Below are 20,927 nucleotides of genomic sequence, written 5' to 3' on the forward strand. Positions count from 1 at the left end.
ATGCAGTATATACTTCTAGTTGCCCGGTTAATATTCTTTCTCCTCTGCCTTTTGTCCTTTCTAACAAAAACCCATTTTCTCCCCTCAAAAGGATCCACCTTCCTGGGTACTGACATTTATTTTATGGAGGACCCCAAACCAGCCCTAGAGAGCAATTTCTAACTGATCTAAGCCAGTCATGATGGCTCCATTACTCTTGCCAGGAAGTAATTTAGGGTAGGGTGTATGACACAGTTGTGGCCAACAAGACTTAAGTTCCTTCTCCTGGGAACTTCTGGGAAAGGTATTCTCTTTCCTAAGACAGATTCACAAAAGGGTACTGACTGTCTATTCTTTCTGTGCCTGTTGTCATATCTGGATGCGATACATGAAATTGCTGCACTCATTCTGCAACCATGATGTGAGCTACCTGAAAAAAAGCTGACCTACAAGGAAAGCCTAGAAAAAACTTCTTGATGGCTTCAGTGAGCTATTTAACTTAACTGGGGACACCAGGGTGGCAACTATCTTCGGCTCGGTCATGATCGTGGAGTCCCAGCCCTGACTCCTGTATCAGGCTCTCAGTCCATAGGGAGTCTGCTTCTCCATCTGACCCTCTCCCCTTTCATGCTCTCACTCTCTCTCTCTCTCAAGTAAATAAAGAAAAATTTTTAAAAATAACTTAATTGAAAAAAAAAACCTTAATTGGAACTTCTCTGCTTCTGAACTTTTGGTTTTATGAGATAATAATAAGATAAAAAATTTATTATTAAAAACCAGTTGCTGGGGTGCCTGGGTGGCTTAGTCAGTTAAGTGGCTGCCTTCGGCTCAGGTCATGATCCTAAGCTCCTGGGATCGAGCCCAGCATCAGGCTCCCTGCTCAGTGGAGAGCCTGCTTCTCTCTCTCCCTGCCTGCCGCTCTGCCTACTCATGCTCTCTATCTCTCTGTCAAATAAATAAACAAAATCTTTGAAGAAAAAAAAAAAATTGCTCAGATTTATATGAAGTCATTCAATTACTTATCAAATTTTGCAATTCAGTTTATGTATTAATAACCCAGAGCTCCAAAACAATCAAACATCTGAATGCCAAAAGAATACAGGCAACAGTGAATAGCACTGAAGCAAACATAATAGGCCATATTTGGAGACATTAAATACAGTTCAGGCTACACAGGTATCTGAATAAACACAAACTGCTTGGAGTTTTAACATGAGCCCCAAAGAAAGAATGAAGCCAAAAACACACTAAAAAAAAAAAAAAAAGTCATTTAAGTGAAGGGGAAAGAAGGCATATAGCTTTAAAAATCTCACCTGTGTTTTGTTGTATAGAGATTAAAGGAAAAAAAACTAGTATTAAACAACTGACTGATTAAACAGTATGCCGTTCAAAATTTTTTTTAATCCTAGAAATTACACTCCTTCCCAACTTTTGTGAATAGGAGGAACAAAGACTTAACAGTGGAAACGTACTAGTAAAATATTCTAAGATGATATAGTTCAGGGAACTAAAATATAATATTTAGCAACCTCTCCCCCAAAATTCCATCCCTCAGGGAGCTTGGGTGGCTCAGCTGGTTAAGTGTCTGACTCTGGCTCGGGTCACGATCCCACAGGTCTGGGATCAAGCCCTGAGTGGGGTTCCCTGCCCAGTGGGGACTCTGCTTCTCCCTCTCCTTCCCCCTTTGTGCTCTCTGTCAAATAAATAAATAAAATCTTAAAAAAAAAAAAAGAAAAAGAAAAACTCACACAGTACTTATATAAAAAAAAAATTCCAACCCTCTGATTTGGTAATCCTGCTCCTGAAAACTGATTTTAAGAGAGGGCTCAATTAAATTCACAAAGATATTTGCTATAGGTAAATCTATAATATCAAAATCTAGAAATACTCTAAATATCCAACATTGAGAGAATTTAATAAACTACAATAGAAAGAGAAATATTAAATAGCATTGAAAATAATCAGGGTAATTTAGAAAGATAGAAGAATGTTTTGAAGAAAGTATGATACCAAAGGGAATATGAGTTTTTAATTCTAAATAAATAAATAATTTATCCACATAGGTAAAAATGCATTAATACATAAAATGGAAAGTTCTATTGTGATACAGTGGTAGGATTACTGATGGGCTTTTATTCTCTGAAATTATTTAATCCATTAATTCTTTGAGGTTTTAAAAAACTTAGGTGCTAAATGAGGATCATTTTGAATTGACAGGGTTGGGGGATTTCATAAGGAAAGGATTTCATGAAACAGAAATGTTAAAATGGGAACTCCATTCAGGGAGACCCTAAAGAGAATCAATATAGTGAAGAAAACAGGAGTTTTCAGTGGAAACAATTGAAAACAATATGTTACTCAGGTTGAGGTGGGGTCAAGGACATAAAATAAACTGTCAGTGGAAGACAGATTCAGTATTGGGTAAATAATTCATGAAGTCCACAAAAGAATATAAGTTGAAGAATGACATGAAAGAAAATTTCTCTCACCAAAATATGAGAAAAGATAATGGCATCAGGATTTATCTGAGAAGCAGGTAGAATAAAAAGTAGAAAGGTCACGGTAATCAACCTATGTGGCTTATGAGGAACAAGAAGGGACACACATAACAGAAAAAGCTATGTAATCTACAGGGGAAAAAAGGGGAGGAATCAAATATGAAGCAGTCATCTAATAAACTTCTTTCTATGCACATAAAGCACATTTCAACTTATCACCATCATTTTGTATTACCAGCACCAGACTTAAAACCACCAAATTAAAAATTATCTCTTTCAACACTGAAGTGCACGGTATGTATGTGTATGTTACTTTCCATTAAACAGAAAGAGAAAATATAATTATGTACATACATACTTACATATTTAAAAAACATAAAAACAAATAAAAAACTAATTAAAGGGGAAAAAAAGGTTATTAAAAATGTTCAAATGTTCAATCAGTTAAGTGTTGGACTCCAGTTCAGGTCATGATCTCCGGGTCCTGAGATCAAGCCCCACTTAGGGGACAGTCTGTTTGTCCCTCTCCCACTCTGCCCCTTTCCCCCACTCGTGTTCTCTCTCTCTCTCAAATAAATAAATCTTTTTAAAAAAATATTCAATCCCACATCTCCCCAAAACAATCAGATTTAAATCTGATCAAGCTTCTTGATTTAACTACCAGTTTTATGGAAGGAAATACATGCAAGAGGAGCACTTGTTAAACCACACCATGCAGATAAAAATCAGTAAAATCTAGACTATGGGAAACTCTCATGAAAAATGACAGATTTCTTCAACAAATAAACTGCAAAGGGGGGGGGAAAGGAAGACAGACTTAAAAGTTTAAAAAGACATAACCATATCAATCAATGTATGGACTTTGGATCCCAATTTAAAAAAAATTTTTTACGCATGATCAAGGATTCTTGGATAGGAACTAAATATTTTATTATATCAAGAAATTATTGTTAAAAATCCTAAGTGATAGTGGCATTGTGAGTTGTGATCTTTTTTTCAGGGATACATACTCAAGTATTTATAGTTGAAATTATATAATGTCTGGGATCTGCTTCCAAACATTCCAGGTCAATGGTGTGTGGAGGGAAATAGCAGGTATAGATGAAATAAGACTGACCATATATTGTCCATCTCTGAAGCTGGGCAATGGGCTCATGGGGTTTCATTCTACTGGTCTCTCTACTTATATGTGATTGGAATTTTCCATAATAAAAAATGTTTTTAAGTCATCCTTCAAACTTTTATTTATTTATTTTTTTAAGATTTTCTTCATTTATTTGAGAGAGAGAGAGCACAACCAAGAGAGCACAAGCAGGGGAAGCAGCAGAGGAGAGGGAGAAGGAAACTCCCCGCTGAGCAGGAAGCCTGATATGGGGCTTGATCCCAGGACCTTGAGATCACAACCTGAGCCAAAGGCAGCCATTTAACTGACTAAGCCACCGAGGCACTCCTAAATCGTCTTCTAAACTTTCAGATGACAAACCCCAAATAACCACTCTCATTGGCAAAATTTTAGGAATTCCCATATTTGAAATTAAGGGGTTCCTTTCCATCCCCTTGGCATAAACCAACCATAAGAACATACCCCCTAACTCTGGAACCATCTCTACACTTTTAAACATGGACTCACCTACCAAGTTACTGCCATTAAGACTCTTCCCCCCTTTACCACCAGCTGCCCTTACAAGAATAACCAGAGACAGATACATCAACTCTGAAATAGCCTGTTTCTAGTCTGTGACAAAAGTAGACACTGAATGCCCTTGTCCCCCAGTCAGCCACACAGAAGCTGCTACATTAGCCCTACAGTCAGAATGACAGCTCTGGTCTGTATATTACCACTTCCACTATTTACTTTTTTTAAAAGGAATTGCTTTAATTTTTTAGTAATATTTTAGTAATAGCTAAATTAAATATCTCAAAGACTCAAAAGAATCATAGTTTCCCTGAGTATCTGCATTCATGAGTTTATTTTTATAGCTCTCATGTTCTATTGAATTTCAGTGAATTTCCAAGAAACCTCTGAGATATTTTGTTCAATTCCCCAATAACTACCTGAAGCTCAAAAAGATACAGAATACTATAAGAAGCAAAGGAGAAAACAGGGAAGTCCTAAATTCCCAAGAGTTTCAGAGGATACCTAGAAAAAACAGTGTGAGAGATAGAAGAACGGAATATTCAATTTGCCTAATGATACTTCATTAGTAATGGGATTCCTGGGTGACTCAGTCTATAAGTGTCTGCCTTTGGCTCAGGTCATGATTCCAGGGTCCCGAGGCAGGGGGGTGGTCTGCTTCTCCCTCTGCTCCTCCCTCTGCTAGGGCGCACTCTCTCTCTCTCTCAAATAAATAAATAAAATCTTTTAAAAAAAAAAAAAAAGATATTTCATTAGTGGCCAAGAGAATCCCCCTTTCATCTCAAGTAATAACATCTTCCTTTGGAAAAACAGTAATTCTTCTAATAGTTCAATAAAACTTCAACAAACTGTGTGATGAGTACTGGAAGGGAAAAATAATTATCAGTGGATGATAGTTTTGATACAAGGGTCACTCAGGTAAGGATAGAGGTGGCCGCCCCTTCTCTCACCTTCAAATTTTAAAATGATGAATTTGGATCATGTTTGTAACTAACATTTTCAACAAACTTTCTGTATAAAAATTATTATAGTTTACTGCTATGCAAATAGAAAAGTTGGAATTTTTTTTTAATTACTTAAAATAACAAATAAAAGAAAATTTCAAGACTACTATTTTCCCAACCTTGATGGAGATATTAAATAGGTGTAAGAGCCAGGAAATAATGACAGCTGCTTTCACATCCTAGCACTGGAGCTATAAAGTAAAGGAATACTGATGGCGTCACATCTATATAGCTTCTTCCTTGCCTACGCAGCTGCAGAGAACACACTAAACATTACTAAAACAATGATGAAAAATACTTCTGTTTTCCTATGCTAGTGCTTGCATTCACTACTAGCTCATAAACTAGGACACTTTCAAGTCCCACTCTATCTTTAGCTAGGTATTGTTCAAGTAAAATTCAATGAAAACTAAAACTAAGTTGTATTCCTTATTGTCTCTATGCTCCCTTTGATATGCTCTATGCTCCCACAACTATGAGTGTGATTTCTGTACAGTACTTCTCTCCCATCCCCATCTTAAGACTCACTAGCACAATGAAAAAGATTACTGCAAGTGTGCTATCTGGCTTTCACAGGGAGGAAGACAAGGATATGGAAGAGAGCAAAACTTATTTAGACTAATATGGAACTAAGATTCCCACATTTCCTTTCCTCTGGAATTATTAAGAATCAATTGTTCTTCAGTTCAGCCTTAGCTCCTTTTAATATCTCCCATCATCTACCATAGAGAAAAACTTAGGAAGACTGAAGAAAAGGTGAATGACATGTCATCCTCTTCCTCCTGCTTCTTATCATTGGGTTACTTACTCTGAAAAAGTTGTATACTTAATGTTTCCCCTAAGAATCTTTTTTCTTTTTTTTTTTTTAAAATTTGGCAGACAGAGATCACAAGTAGGCAGAGTGGCAGGCAGAGAGAGAGGGAGGGGGAAGCAGGCTCCCCACTGAGCAGAGAGCCCGATGCGGGGCTCAATCCCAGGACCCTGAGATCATGACCTGAGCAGAAGGCAGAGACTTTAGCCCACTGAGCCACCCAGGTGCCCCCGCCTAAGAATCTTGAGTAAGACTGACTCGAAGAACACAGGTTTGAACTGTATGGGTCCACTCGTACACAGATTTATTCAATAAATACAGTACAGTATGAAAAATGTATTTTCTCTTCCTTATGATTTTAATAACATTTCCCTTTCTCTAGCTTAACTGACTGTAAGAATACAGTATTTGATGGCTACAACATATGAAATATATTGATTGTTAATCAATAAGGGTTCTGGTCAAAGGAGGCTATTAGTAGTTAAATTCTGGGGGAGTCAAAGTTATACATGAATTTTCAACTGTGCCAGGGGTCAGTGTTCTAACCCCCGTGTTGCTCAAAAGTCCATTGTAATTTCAAGTTCCTCATTTAAGAACTGCTGATATAAAATGCAGGGATCCTCATACCCAAAGCAGAAAAATATATCCAGCTGGTTGTCTTCAAAATCCCCATACACCACAGGTACAGAATTACACGGCAGGTCACCACTCACCTTGTGCTACTGTTGACATGACCACGGATGGTGTGGAAGATACCACAGCTGTCACTGCAACTGTGTTAGGAATAGGTGATGGTGTAGAACTGCTGCTGCCACTGCTGCTACTACTGACCAGGGAGGACTGTGAAGCAGTTATAACCACTGGTGGCTTCTGGGTTGTGGAAGCAATGACTGATGTTGGTACAAGCTTAGTGACTGCTGCATAGTTATGGGATTTGGAGAGAATGTTGGGCACGAAGGTTGAGCTTGGTGATGTGGTCACTATAATAACCTAAGGAAGGAAAAATAAGTTATTTTTATGAACACACTATACTACTAATGTATCTAGACTCATAGTGACATATAATCTAAAAATAGTTTATGAAATATGAAGAAACAATTCACCAAAGAGAAATACACAACTAAAAATATGTGTAAGCTTTCCTCTACTAGTAACCATCAAAATATGTTTAAAAGAAACAATTTTTACCAAGTATTTTTAAAAATAATGTTCAATGCTGTGTAAGATACCATGAAATAAGCATTTCAATATACTGCTTAGGGAGTATAATGGGCACAATCTTTCTAGAAAGTAATTTGGATAATCATTCATTTATAAATATTTGTTGAGCATCTACTATGTGCCAGGCATGGTTCTAGATGCTGGGGATAGTGGAATGAACAAAGCAGACAAAGTTCATACTTTCATGGAGCTAAATTCTTATAGGTGGGGAAGAAAACAATAAACAAATTAGAAAATATATGTCACATATAGGTCATATAGAGATAAATGGAACAGACACTAAGTAGGGTAGGAAATAAAGAATACTGGGAGTACTGTATTATAGTTTATACAGGAGTCCATGAAAATCTCTCTGGTAAGGTAACATTTGAGCAGAAGCTAGAAGCAGGGGTGTGAACCATGTTGCCACCTTGAAGAAGTGCTCCAATGGCATAGAAAACAGCAAATAAAAAGGCCCTGAGGCAGAAGCAAGTTTGGTATCTCCAATAAATTTCAACGACTTAATGAATGGGGACCGGAACTTAGGACACAGAGAGTAGTAGGAGATAGAATCAGGGATGTAATGGAAGACCAGATGATATAAAATCATGTTGATGCTATATATCCTTGATATGATAAATGAAAATGGCACTTTATCAAGGTGGTCTGCCTTCCAAAAACCCCAAGCCCTAGTCTAATGATGAGAAAATATCAGACAAATTCCAATAGTGGAGCCTCCTACAATATATCTGACCAGTATTCTTTAAAATACTGGTCAAATGAAGTCTTGAGAAGCTGTCACAGACAAGCGAAGTCTTGAGAAACTTTCACAGCCAAGAGGAACCTAAGAAGACATGACATGTAAATGTAATGTGGTATCCCGTAAGAGAGAAATCTGAACAAACCATGGACTTTGGTTAATCTTAATGCATTGATACCAGTTCATTAATTACAACAAAGTACCACAGTAATATAAAATGTTAAGAACAGTGGAAACTGAGTATAGGGTATATAAGAACTCTCTGCACTATCTCCTCAATTTTTCTGTAAATCTAAAACTATTCCAAAAAATATTTTTTAAAAAGCATTACTGTCTGCTAGATGAAGAGTACAGTAGGGCAGAGGTAGTAGAAAGAGGGAGACGATTAGGATATTCCTGGAATAAAGCAAGCAGAGATGGTCGTGATCAAAGTGTTTGTAGCAGAAGTGATGAAAAGTAAACAGATTCTGAATATACTTAAAGATAAAATCAACAGGATTTGCTCATAGCTTGATACAGGGAATGGAGGGGGGAAAAATGAAGCAGGAAAGAGACTTCAAAGTTAGCCTGTGTGGCTAGAAAAGTGTAGAAGACATAGGGAGGCAAAAAATTTCAGATTAAAAAAACACAACAGAGCAAAGGACCTATAGTTGGAATCAGCTTGATGTATTTAAAAACAAAGAAAGTCAGTGTAGCAAAAACTATATAAAGCAAGGAGAGGTTGGTAAAGTGAGGAGAGGCCAGGTTATACTTATAAGCCAGAGTAAAGGATTTAAATTTTATACTAAGTACAACAGGAAGCCATAGGGGGATTTTTAAGTGAGGAAACAGCAAAATTTGATTTAGATTTTAAAAGATGATTCTAGCTGCTATGTGGTGAGTGCCAAAAATGGAAGCAGTGAGACTAGTAAATAACTGTTGCAGTAGAGCAGGCAGGAAATGATAGAGGCTGCCTGGACTAGGGTATTAATAGTGGAAATAAAGAGAAGTGATCACATGCAGATTCTTTTAAGAGGTAGAGTCAATAGGACTTGTTGATATAGAGAAACTGTAGGCCTAAGGAAAATAACATAAACAAGATGAACTCCTAGAGCTAATGTGCATTAGCTAAATTTCAATCTCCCCCAAATTCTGTAACACAGACACTATTATTATCCCCATTTTACAGCTGAGAACACAAAAATCATTTACAAACCTACAGTATCACAGTTTTATTCTGGGTGGGCATAATGGTGGTATGGTGATACCCAAAACAGAGCAGAGTTTCTTTTGTTCTTCCACCAAAATTCCCTCTACCTATCTAGGGCAGAAAACTGTTTTGAAAAATCCGAAGAAATTAAGGGAGAAATTCTCTTTTATTTTCACATTAGTCCTAAAGAAGGCCTGATATTACATCAGTTGGTCAAAATTTACTGAGTATGTCTGCACTCAATACTGACACCTCAAAGATGACTATATCATCACTATTTTGTCTATATCATCATTTTTATACATTTGCAGTATCATGGAGAATTATAAGACGTAACTACATATCCACTACTTTAAGGAGTTTGTCAATTATTTGATGAGTTTAGACAGATATCTAAGTCTTGACCAGCAAACATCTATCTAGAGTTGACCAGTATACTTCTAGATAGACTTGGTCAGCAAATATCTATATAGCATTATTACAAAAACAATCAAAAGCTATCATATAAACTGAGAAGAAATAGACCAAAATGGTAAAAAGACCAGAAGTTTAAGAGTCAAATGAACCTGAGCTTAATTCTGCTTTGGCCACTGACAAATGGCAGGCCCTGAGACAGGTTAAAATCTCTGGACTCCTATTTTCATCTATAAAATAGGGATAATAATACCTACCTTGCAAATCATTACAAGGACTAAATGAGATAATGATGTGAAGCATCTAACATAGTGCTAGGCACATAGCAGGTGGTCAATATTTGGCAGTCAACAAACAGTAGTTATTAGATTACTACTACTATTCAGTAAAGGTATAATGGATCAATTCAATCTGGAGATATATTTTATGTAGTCTTTTTTTGTTCCACTAAAAAATGTTATATATCTTTTATATATATACATATAAAATGTTATATATCTTTTCACCAAATTCTGATACCCCTGAGAATCCAAAGAACTCATAGCTACTACCACAGTCAAACCAATTATAGTGGTAATGGTAATTAGGTTTCACATCTTCACATCTGCCAACTCTGAACTCATAGTAGTAGCTTCCTGGAGCAGCGTTTATAAGGACTCTGTGACACAGGTAAGGATTCACCAAGGCTTGGCAGGAAAGTATGCCACAGTCAATTAACAATGTCTGTCATGGGCAAGGAAGGGGAAGCATTCACACTTGTGTCAAATAATTCCAATGTTTAAAAACTAGAGTATCCATGTAGGCTTCTAACATTATGACAAAATTTCAGCAAAATAAATCTAGAAGTCCTTAAGAGCATTTTTTAGGCTATAGACAAATGATAAAATATATTTTAAGATTTCAGTCTGCATGTTGATTTCTGATCTGAAAAGGGGTTATCCAAAATTAGAGATCCACCTTAAAGAAAATGCACTTGTACTTTAAAGTTATGAATTACAACAGGGGAAATAAAGGGATTTTGAAACCAAGTGAACCAAACAGTGTTTATTCAGGCCATAATTCAAATTACTGACCTTCTAGCACTCACAAAAACTCCTTAAGAGTGCTGGGACTTGCACCCTAAGGATAAAATGAAAAATATCAATCAAGCATGTGAAAGCATAAAGCTATATTTTGTTGTTTTTTTCATATAAGTGCTGTACCAATGTTATACTTAAAATGAAGGCACCATATTAACATAGGTGGAAATATGTCTACCCTGAAAATATGACCTATTTGAATTTGAATCAAGTCCACAAATTCATAAATAATTATACTTAAAGTCACTTTACCTAAAATAATTCCTAAGTTGACTTACATAGGATTTGTGAAAAATCAAAGGTGAATGCAATAATGAAAACAGCCTTACAGAGATTTCAAGAAAGTCCAATTACCCAGCAGAAGGAAAACAAAAAACAAACAAAAATCCCAAAGAAGATCTATTAGTGCTACCATACTGAGCCTGTCCAAGACCTAACAAAACTGGGCACTGGGTACAAATGAAATCAAAGAGTATAGTTTTGCCTCTGGAACATAGTAGATACTCAGTAAATATCTGTGGAATGAATGAGTCTTATTTTTAATTTGTTTTAAATGTTTATTTTTTAAGTACAGTAGGACAAATCTAAGGTTTTGAGCTTGGAATCTCCTGGTATGGTTCATATGACCGTGGAGATAAACAGGCTTATAAGCATCATATGTTGACAACCTCGACTACCCATTCTCAATTGGCAATTCCGAAGAAAAAGCAAAAATAAAGATATGATAAAGTCAATGAATCAAAACAAAACAAAAAACACCAACTTTACTTACAGGTGAACCTTCCATCTTTTACAAATATTTTTATCTATGTCTATCTTCCAAAGAAGATTTGAAATATAAAAATGTTAAGGTGACATTTACTAAGCATTCATCGTATGTGCTATGTTAAGTCTCCATGAATCATCTTATATAATATTCCTGATAACTCTAGGAAGTAAGTACTATGATCTTTGTTTTATATAGAAACTGAGGCTCAAGAGAGCTGGCAGAATCAGAACTAGGAATCAGATCTATTTATTCATTTTTTCATTCATTCATTCAACAAACATTAATAAACACCTTCTACGAGCTATTCTAAATACTAGGGAATACAGTGATGAATAAGATAAAGTTTCTACCCTCAGCAACGTATGCTCTATGGGGGAAACAGGAAATGAATAAAAATATAATATGTTACTAACTGGCTAGAAATATAATAAATAAAAATAAAACGAGTAAGGAAACAGAAAGACATGATGGGAGATGGGTGCTCTTTCAGATATACTGGGATGCCTGGGTGGCTCAGTTGGTTAAGCATCTGTCTTCAGCTCAGGTCATGATCCTAGGGTCCTGGGATCCAGTCCCGCATAAGGCTCCCTGCTCAGTGGGGAGCCTGCTTCTCCCTCTATCTGCTGCTCTGCCTACCTGTGCTGTATCTCTCTGTCATAAATAAAAAAAATCTTAAAAAAACAAACAAACAAACTTTGCTACACTATTTCTTAAATACCAAATTAAAAGAGTAGTTAAGAAGGGGCAGACAAGTTAAGTCCCAGCAAAAAAAAGGGGGGGGCAGTAAAAAATTACAGTAAGCAGACTTAAAAACTCATAGAGGAGGCTGATAACACTTAATATAGGGTTAGTCCAGAAAGCATTAACTGTATTATATTATATGAAAAGTGATACTAGAAGGATTACCTTGGAGTCATCAAAAACAAATGCAAAAATCATGTTCAGTTTAACATTTAAAAAGTTATCAAAAATAGTCAATTTCTACATATTAAGGGGTAAGCTTCAGTTAATTGATGAATTCATTTAGAAGAGCTCATTCTCAATAGTGCAAATAAATAAAACACTGCCTTACATAAAATACTGGCAAGGAAAGACAACTAACGTTTTTTTGAGTATATAGCTATTGTTGTACTTTAAAATACCCAATCTCATTTAATTCTCACAGTAACTTTTTAAGACTGGCATTATTCTCATCTCACTAATGGGAAAACAGATTCAGAAAGACATACTAGAAGAGCTGGGGTTCCAACTCAGGCCTCCCTGACTATAAAAATTCTTGCTTGATTTTAACACTGTACCATAATGCCTCATCCTGAAACTGAAAACAGAATTATATTCCACAGATCAGCTCATTATCGCTTACAGTTTACTAAGAAAATAATTTCTCATGTATTATGTAATGATATCTTTCCAGGAAACTCAAGGGGGTTCTTTAAATGAAAGTTACTGTGTGTCTGAGGGTTCAAAGGTAGGAAAAGATCATCTGCCGAAGATAAGAATGTACCTCTCCCTTCCTTCCCCCAAATCCCTCTAAAATGGTATGAAGGAATGTTTTTTTAAAAGGGGAAGAGGCATGTAAATCCCTAAGGTCAAAATGGAAAGAAGGTAACAGCTGTGAAGTTTTGTAAAGTAGACAACAGATAAGTAGTAATCAATCAAGCATAACCTCAAAGTGGAAACAGAGAACCCCAGAAAGACTCAGGACTTGAGAGCAGGAGATATGTCTTAAGTGGGAGTAAAAGTAGCACTAGAGAGAGGAAAATTAGTTGAAAATCTACTTAAGCAGCATATGTATCTACAGCTATCCTCCCCGCCCTAAAGGAAGTTTAGATTGAATTTAGTCCCTTGAGGGAGAGATTGAATCCAAGAGAATTTGCTAACACTGGGCCAAGGGAGCTGAGTACTGTGCTACAGAGGGGTTAAGTGAAGTCTATATACTGAATGGTCAGACTACCCAGCCCTTCCCTCCATTTGCTCCCAAAATACTAGCAGACTGGCTAACTATTCTAAGCAGCAGACTGGAAAATTCTTCTCTGGGGAAATCTGACCAGTCCATAATAAAGCCATAACGAGATTGGTAACTGATAGAGGTAAAGGGGTAGTAGGTTTTTCTCAACAGAACAGTCTAGGTAGGTCTACAATGAAAGTCGCCAGCCCACATGCCCCACCCTATAGACACAGCTTTCTGTCAGTTTTTACTGCCCATATTCATATATAATAAACAGCTAGCCAGCATTTAAGGAAACTCTAAAATGAAACAGAGATCAAAACAAATAGATACAAGGAACTTACAGGTAAGAGAAAAAACATAAAAGAATAAAACATCAAAAAAAAAAATCACGTTATCATCAGGATACAGTGGTTTTACTAACGAACAGGATGCTATTTTTTAAAAAAGGAACTTTTGGAGATCAAGAAAGAGTTACCAGAAGTTTAAAGTATAATAGCTAAAAGGACAAATCCAGAAAAGTAGTGAAGAATAACATTAAAGGATAAAGAAAATAATACTTAAAGAGCATTTACTATGTGCTAGGCTCTATTCTAACAGTTTTATATTTATTATCTCATTTATTTACACCCCAAAATCTTATAGGTTGTCTTCCTTGTTTTCAAATGAGAAAACTTAATTCCAGAATTTAGTTTCCCCACAGTCAAAAAACTGGTTAAGTGGCAAAAACTGAGATTGAAATTCAGAAGTCTAGTTCCAAAAATCCAGGCTTTTAACCACTATTATAGTAGAAAGAAAAAGCAAACAAATAGAAAATGGGAACAAGAAAAGAAAAGCAAAAGGATCGATCCAGGCAGTTCAACATCCTAAACAGTTGATCCAAAAAGAGAGAACAGAGAAAGACCTAGGAAATAATTCAAGAAATTTCCCAGAACTGAAGGATCCAAGTGTCTAAAGTAAAAGGGACCACTGAGTTATGTACCAATGGATAAAATAAAGACCCACACCAAGAAAAATTACCTTGAAATTTCAGAACTCTAAGAGTTACCAAGAGTTTTCAAAGAGAAAAGAGGAAATTAAAACGGCATTGGGCTTCTCAAAAGCAATACTGAAGGCAACAGCCAATGGAGCACTAGCTTCAAAGTTCTCAGGGAAAAGTACCTCCAACCTAAAAAATACTTTACCTAAACTATCAAGAAAGTGGGAGACTAAAATGAAGACATTTTCAGTCCACCATACAAGGTCTCCAGAACTGTACCTCCCATACACCCATACACCGAGAAGCTACCAGAGGATGTTCCAGCAAATGAGTAAATAAACGAAAGAGGGGTATCAGCATGCTAGTGAAGGTAGACTCCAGAAATACAGGTGTGCAACAAGCCTAGGGTGCCATCAACATCCAGATTAGTGTGGAAAGTTAGTGTTCTAATAACATATAACTGACAGAATACTGATGATTTGAACATACTAAGGAGAGTTTCAGAAAAGAACTACGGATACCATACAAAGAAAAAAAAGAAGGCAACAATAATTATTCACTTAATCATATCCTTCCTTTCTTCTCTAAAACACCCACTTCTGACAACTTTGTTACTCTGGCAAAGTAAAAACTGAGTTCCTAAAGGCAAAGTTATCCATATACAGGTTAAAAAAATCTACATTTTCACTTTTTTCCCAAATGGCATTACAGTAATAAAAGAGAACAAGTCCTAGAAGTATGACATCTGCTGGCTGTGTGACATTAGACAAGTCATTTGTCATCTCTGAGCCTTGTTTACAAAAAGTGAATTAGAAATATCTATCCCAAAGCTTTCTGTGGAGAATTAAAGAAACCTGATCATTCCCAGCATAATGCCAAGCACATAGTAAGCACTCAGTGTACGTTTGTTAAATCTGAATCATACTGACTGAAAGAGATGGAAACAGCAATTGGCAGGCAGAGACTCCCTCCTTCACATACCTTCTGTGTTGTTGTGTTTGTCGTCTGTGTTGATGGTTTGGTGAAGGTTATTTTCACAGGAGACATGTGGGGTGGTAAGGAGTTGGCAATGCTCTGCATGATGTTGCTCATCTTGGGACTGCCACTCACAGGCACAGTGATAGTCTTTGAGACCGGAACAACAGCCTTTGGAACTTCCTTTAGGACAACGGGGGAGGAGCTAGAAGAATTTGTTCGCCTTCGTTTTCTGGGTTTTTCATCTTCATCTGAACAGCTAACACCTGAAAGGCAATGACAGTTTTGTTGTACTTATCACAATCTAACCCTGCATTTTATACTTCATTTTAAGTCTTTGTGTCATCAGCTGTCCTTGACCTCTCTCCCTTTGCCTCAAGCCCAATCAAACAGTAAGTTCTATCAATCCTCCCTCAGAATTTTTCTCTGAATCCCTTTCCTTCTTTCTCTAACACTTTGGCTATGTCAGGCCTCCTTATCCCCAGCCTGTATTTTAGCAACCTCCTAAAAGGTGTCCATGCTTCCAATCACTCCAATTCAACCCTCCATCCTGCTGTCAGTTACAGAATCTTGTATCTAATGGTGTCAATGCTTTGCTTTGCTTTAAATCCTTAAGTAGTTTTTATCTCCCTACAAGAAGAGGCACTTAGGGGATGCCTAGGTGGCTCAGTTGGTTAAGCAGCTGCCTTCGGCTCAGGTCATGATCCCAGCATCCTGGGATCGAGTCCCACATCGGGCTCCTTGCTCAGCGGGGAGTCTGCTTCTCCCTCTGCCTCTGCCTGCCATTCTGTCTGCCTGTGCTCTCTCTCTCTCTCTCTGACAAATAAATAAAAAAATCTTAAAAAAAAAAAAAAAGAAGAGGCACTTAAATCATTACTACATCATTCAAGGTTCTACAGCTTTCCAAGAATACAAACACAAGTCTTAACTGCAGAGGTCCACTAATATGTGCTTTTTTTTTGAGAAATATAGTATATTACTGTAAATGTTTCTTTTTCCTCGTATGATTTTCTTAGTAACATTTTCTTTTCTCTAGCTTACTTTATTGTAAGAATACTGTACATAACACATATACGAAATACATACTAGTCAACTGTTTATGTTACCAGTAAGACTTCTGGCCCACTGTTGACTATTAGTAATTAAGTTTTTGCAGAGTCAAGTTATATGCCGATTTTTGACTGTACAGGGAGTCAGCGTTCCTTAGTCCCACATTGCTCTAGGGCCAACTATACCCTATTCTACCCAACCCTGTGCACCCCTGTAATCCCGATACACTGAACTGCTCACGATTCCCCAAAGCCACCTTACCACATTCTACCCAACCAGACTCTCCAAACGCTATTGTTCTTTGGGGAATACTACCTACCAACAATGAACTCTTCATCATCCTGCAAATCATCACCTCAGTGATGTTCTCCCTTACTCCTCTAAGCAAAACTAATCCACATCTCCTCTGAGCTTAAGCACTTTGTATATTCTCTTCTGTATCACTTACCCCATGGCACTGTAGCTGTTGGTCTGCATATTTCCCATTATTAAGGGGCTCCCAGATGGCAATGACTAAGACTTATTGGTTTGTTTCCCTGGCAAGTGCCTTGTACATATGAAGTTAGATTAATGAATGATTTTATCTCCAACTAATGTTGCCTGTGTGACTTCTGAGAATAAAGCAATAAACTTCCCATTACTTTAAACAACATTTTAAGTTTAAAGGTTTCCTTGGGTTTGGGATTCACCCTCAATGTTTTAAAAAATGATTAAAAAGAAAAAAAAAGGTAGATTGTGGGGCACCTGACTGGCTCAGTCAGAAGAGCATACAATGATCTCAGGGTTGTGAGTTCGAGCCCCATGTTGGGTATAGAGATTACCAAAAACAAACAAAAAAACAGATCTCTTACAATCACCTTGGCTCAATCTACAGAAATCAGATAGAAACCTAACAGTTCCAGATTCTTAGTTTTCTTCGTTGTGAACTAAAGCCTCAACTATTTTTGCAGACTTTAAAAAAAAAAAAATCAAGTGAGAAACATAAAACCTTGCAACATACACAGGAATCTCTATAGACAAAAACAAGTATACAGCATGACTTATGGAACTGCTAATAAAATGTAACTCCTTACACACTTATACCTTCATTTTTAGACTTTAATTTGAATAAGGCTGACAATGACCTAAAATCATTCCTAAAACAGCAACTCTACCTCTAAAAGTTACAAAGAAATCAGGTTTATCGCCATATTGAGAAAAATGAAACTCAAATGTTAGTAATCTCCAGCTGATAACAAAAGTAAAGCAATACTGACATAACAGACACTAAAACCAAAACATGACCTGGTCTCTAAACTGTTTCACAGGAGAGAATCAAGGGGTTAAAAACTGTAAATAAACTTCAAAAGCTTACAGTCAACTAGAAATATAAAAGATGGACTCTCTAGAACGTAGCACTGAATGTAACAGTTGGATGATATGCTATATAAATAATTTTTTTAAGAACATTACAGAGATTACAATTATAGGAGTAAATGCTGAATAAATCACATAAGCACATTTCTTCAGTTTCCATTCACATTTCTATTCCATGACAACAAAAATAAGTGACTATTTGGAAGATAGCACTGTTCAAGACAGATTTCCCACGGAGAAAAAAAAAGGTCATTTCTCAACCCCCAAAACTGATTAAAAAGCAATATATACCTAGTCACATGTAAAGAAAGGAATTTACAACCTTCAAAAACTAACCACTGCTAATAGCCAGTGGACCGATGATTTAATCCAGGAAGGCAGATCTAATCGGAGCCTATGTTGCAGCATTTAGCCAAGATGGCCCTGATAACACTGAGAATATCACTTACTTTTGACATAAACAGTACTTCCACTTGGCAAGACAACTACATTGGAGGCAGGACTGGCAGGTCTTGGAGACTTAACCGTTGCTATGCTGCCACTTGGAACAGGGGTAGAGGTTGGGGTTGACGTGGTACTTGTGTAGGAATAGCAAACCACTACTGAAGGAACGATAAGAAAGTTTGCTGTTAACTTTCACCAAAACTGTCCACGCATATACAGAAAAGTAATTTTTTTTTTACTGCAGGCCAATTTTAACATTTTCATATGATCAGAAGTTAGAGGCCATTACAAGGTATTAGGTCCACTAAGTTAAAAGGTATTAATAACCCTTCCTGAAAATCATCACTTCACTGGGTTTTACTCAAGTATTTAACAGCTAGCCTACAGGTGACATCGCCAATGGAAAAGAGCACAATTATAAAGAAATCAAGTTTAAAACTATACTGAGAAAAATAAAAATTTTTCATTCACGGCAAGAGTTAGACAAAAGGCACGTACTTGTATTCCCTTTTTAATACTGAGAGCAGCACCAATGATGGAGTGATGCGTAATTTTTCCCTAACCATGGTAATTTCCAACTTGGCTACTGGGGGGAACCACAGCAAGGTTACTTTATTATAAAACAACTTATAGTCACTTGCCATCCGAGCAGTACCACAATAACTCAACTAAATCACAACATCATATGTCAATTTCTTGAATGACAACAAGAAGGAAGAATAGTTCATAAGACACCATTTACTGATAACATGCATTACACTAAATCCTTCTCCATATATTAGCACGAATTCTCACACCACCACATCCTCATTTTAAAGATAAGGAATCTAGGGTTCACAGAAACTTAAGTTGCTGGAGGTTATATAACTAAGAAATGGCTAACTAGGACTCAGAGGCAGATGTGACTACTGGAAATCCTATATTCTTTTCACTTTACCAGACAGCTGGTGGATAGAAAAGGTAAAAGTAAAAAGAGAGAAAGATAACTCCCCTACAACAAAGAAAACAGGACTTTGTATATTGGTACCTGTCTCTCTCTAAATATAGCTTCCTGTAGTCGAAAACAGAGCCTGGCATGCATGAAGTGTCTCCTTTTGCTCCACAATCCACTGCTAGTCAAGAAACGACAATTCCCTAAAGTAATCTGACAACTTCATTCATTATTTTCAGGGTTACTTTCAAGCAATACCAAACTAAGCTACTAGAATCAATCTGAATACAAGCTCTCGAATTTAATATTAGTCTTGGTGATCTCAAGGGAATTCAAGTAAAGCACATACCAATTACTAGATTAAATAACAATAAAAAGCCTTCTCCTCTGCCAGGTAATCCCTAATAGATTCAGAACACTGACTAGAACAGAGAAACACCATATACCACTTACTCCAGAAGATAAAAGAGAGATTTATTGTCTAAGTAATCAGTTAGGCATCTTTCCCCAGCAGGTAAGTGACTTCCATCCTTTTTTTTCTATCTCACCCATTAAGGCCTTTTCTGTACTTCTCACAAAATACTCTGATATCAAAAATTCTCTCCAAGAAGGCTTTTGCAATTTTCTGATTAATAGAATTCACACTTTGAATAAAAGGGAGATTTAGTTTTGGCTGAGACTAAAAACTTGGCAGTTTCTATTTTCAGAGTAAGAGCTGCTTACTGTGTTTTTGTAACCTTCATACACTGGGATTTAAAAACAGATGAAAAACAGGATACCTTTCCTTGAAGAATCTGAGAAAAGTCATCTCTATATATAGAAGTACAGTTTTCTACTCACCTTCCTTACTTCCGGTTTCTGCAGGCACTGGAAGAGATGCATTGTGCTGGATAGCTGCATTGGCAACAGCGTTAGCTGTTACCGTGAAGGCGGTTTGGGGAACCAACCGGGGCATCAGTGGAACCAAGCGACGACCCTCAATGGACCATTCTGAAGAGCTATTAGGTCCAGACATACTAAACAAAAAAGAAAATGCTGCTACAAGGGTTCTCAATCACTAAAAATGAATCAACTATTTTCTCAAGCAAATATAACTTTTTAAATTATAAAAACTATCCTGAGTGAATAGGAGAGACTTTATTTTAAGCAAGCAAAATCAAAATTATGAATAATTATCAGAATTCAAGGGATTTCACACACAAAGTTCTTACACATTTTATTCTAGAATCTAAATTTTATAATTAACACAACTGAAACTACCAAAGAATGTTTTATGCCTTCTAAATATTGAACTTGTTTTCATTACTTTAAATCTGGCATTGCTAATGAAAACTAGTACATCTACTACTTTTAGACAATTTTGTAATTCAACTAAAAAGATAAAAGGTACTTAAAATTTTTAAGATTGGATTTCAATAATTGAGGATAGAATTCACTGAATCTTTGCAAAAATTATCTAACTGCCTGCATGGCCAGAGGTTCTAAGGCTTTCAAACAAGGGAAACTGAGGCAGTAAACGAGGGAGACCAAGTATGGAGGGAGAGAAGAGGGCTGTATATATAACTGCATGTGTCATTGATGGTGTGTTATATTAGTATCCTTCCTATTAAAAAATAAACTAGATCTGAGATCATTGGAAGAAACCTGCCACTACTTTAATTTTACTTATACCACTCTTTAAGAAATATTTGAGGCCACTGAACTATCCCCCTAAGTAGACACTATTCTGTTTCTCTACTCTAAAAACTTGAGTGAATTTTATCCCAGGAATCCAACTGAAATATGGTTGAAATATGAAAAGACAATTGTGTCACTTCTCTTGATTTGGCTTCACAAAAGGCAGTTGCATCACTTCTCCTAATGATTAGTGTGTCAAGGTTTAAAATATACCCAGAATCAGTTAAT

General features: G+C 36.5%; 1 protein-coding gene across 13 annotated transcripts in view; it reads right to left on the reverse strand.

The window, feature by feature from the left end:
- Positions 1-20,927, reverse strand: part of EMSY (EMSY transcriptional repressor, BRCA2 interacting) — an 85,081-nt gene that overhangs the window by 51,437 nt on the left and 12,717 nt on the right. For 10 of the 13 annotated variants that reach the window (XM_044258492.1, XM_044258495.1, XM_044258489.1 and 7 more), the window contains 4 exons: positions 19,863-20,038; positions 18,097-18,249; positions 15,248-15,507; positions 6,642-6,918 (listed from right to left, as the gene is read on the reverse strand). In XM_044258492.1, the coding sequence (XP_044114427.1) occupies positions 6,642-6,918; positions 15,248-15,507; positions 18,097-18,249; positions 19,863-20,038 (866 nt within the window). The remainder of the gene's footprint in view (positions 1-6,641; positions 6,919-15,247; positions 15,508-18,096; positions 18,250-19,862; positions 20,039-20,927) is intronic. The other 3 variants (XM_044258493.1, XM_044258494.1, XM_044258490.1) reach the window with 1 other exon arrangement.

This window comes from Neovison vison, chromosome 7 (assembly GCF_020171115.1).
Source record: "Neovison vison isolate M4711 chromosome 7, ASM_NN_V1, whole genome shotgun sequence".
NCBI classification, from domain to species: Eukaryota; Metazoa; Chordata; class Mammalia; order Carnivora; family Mustelidae; genus Neogale; species Neogale vison.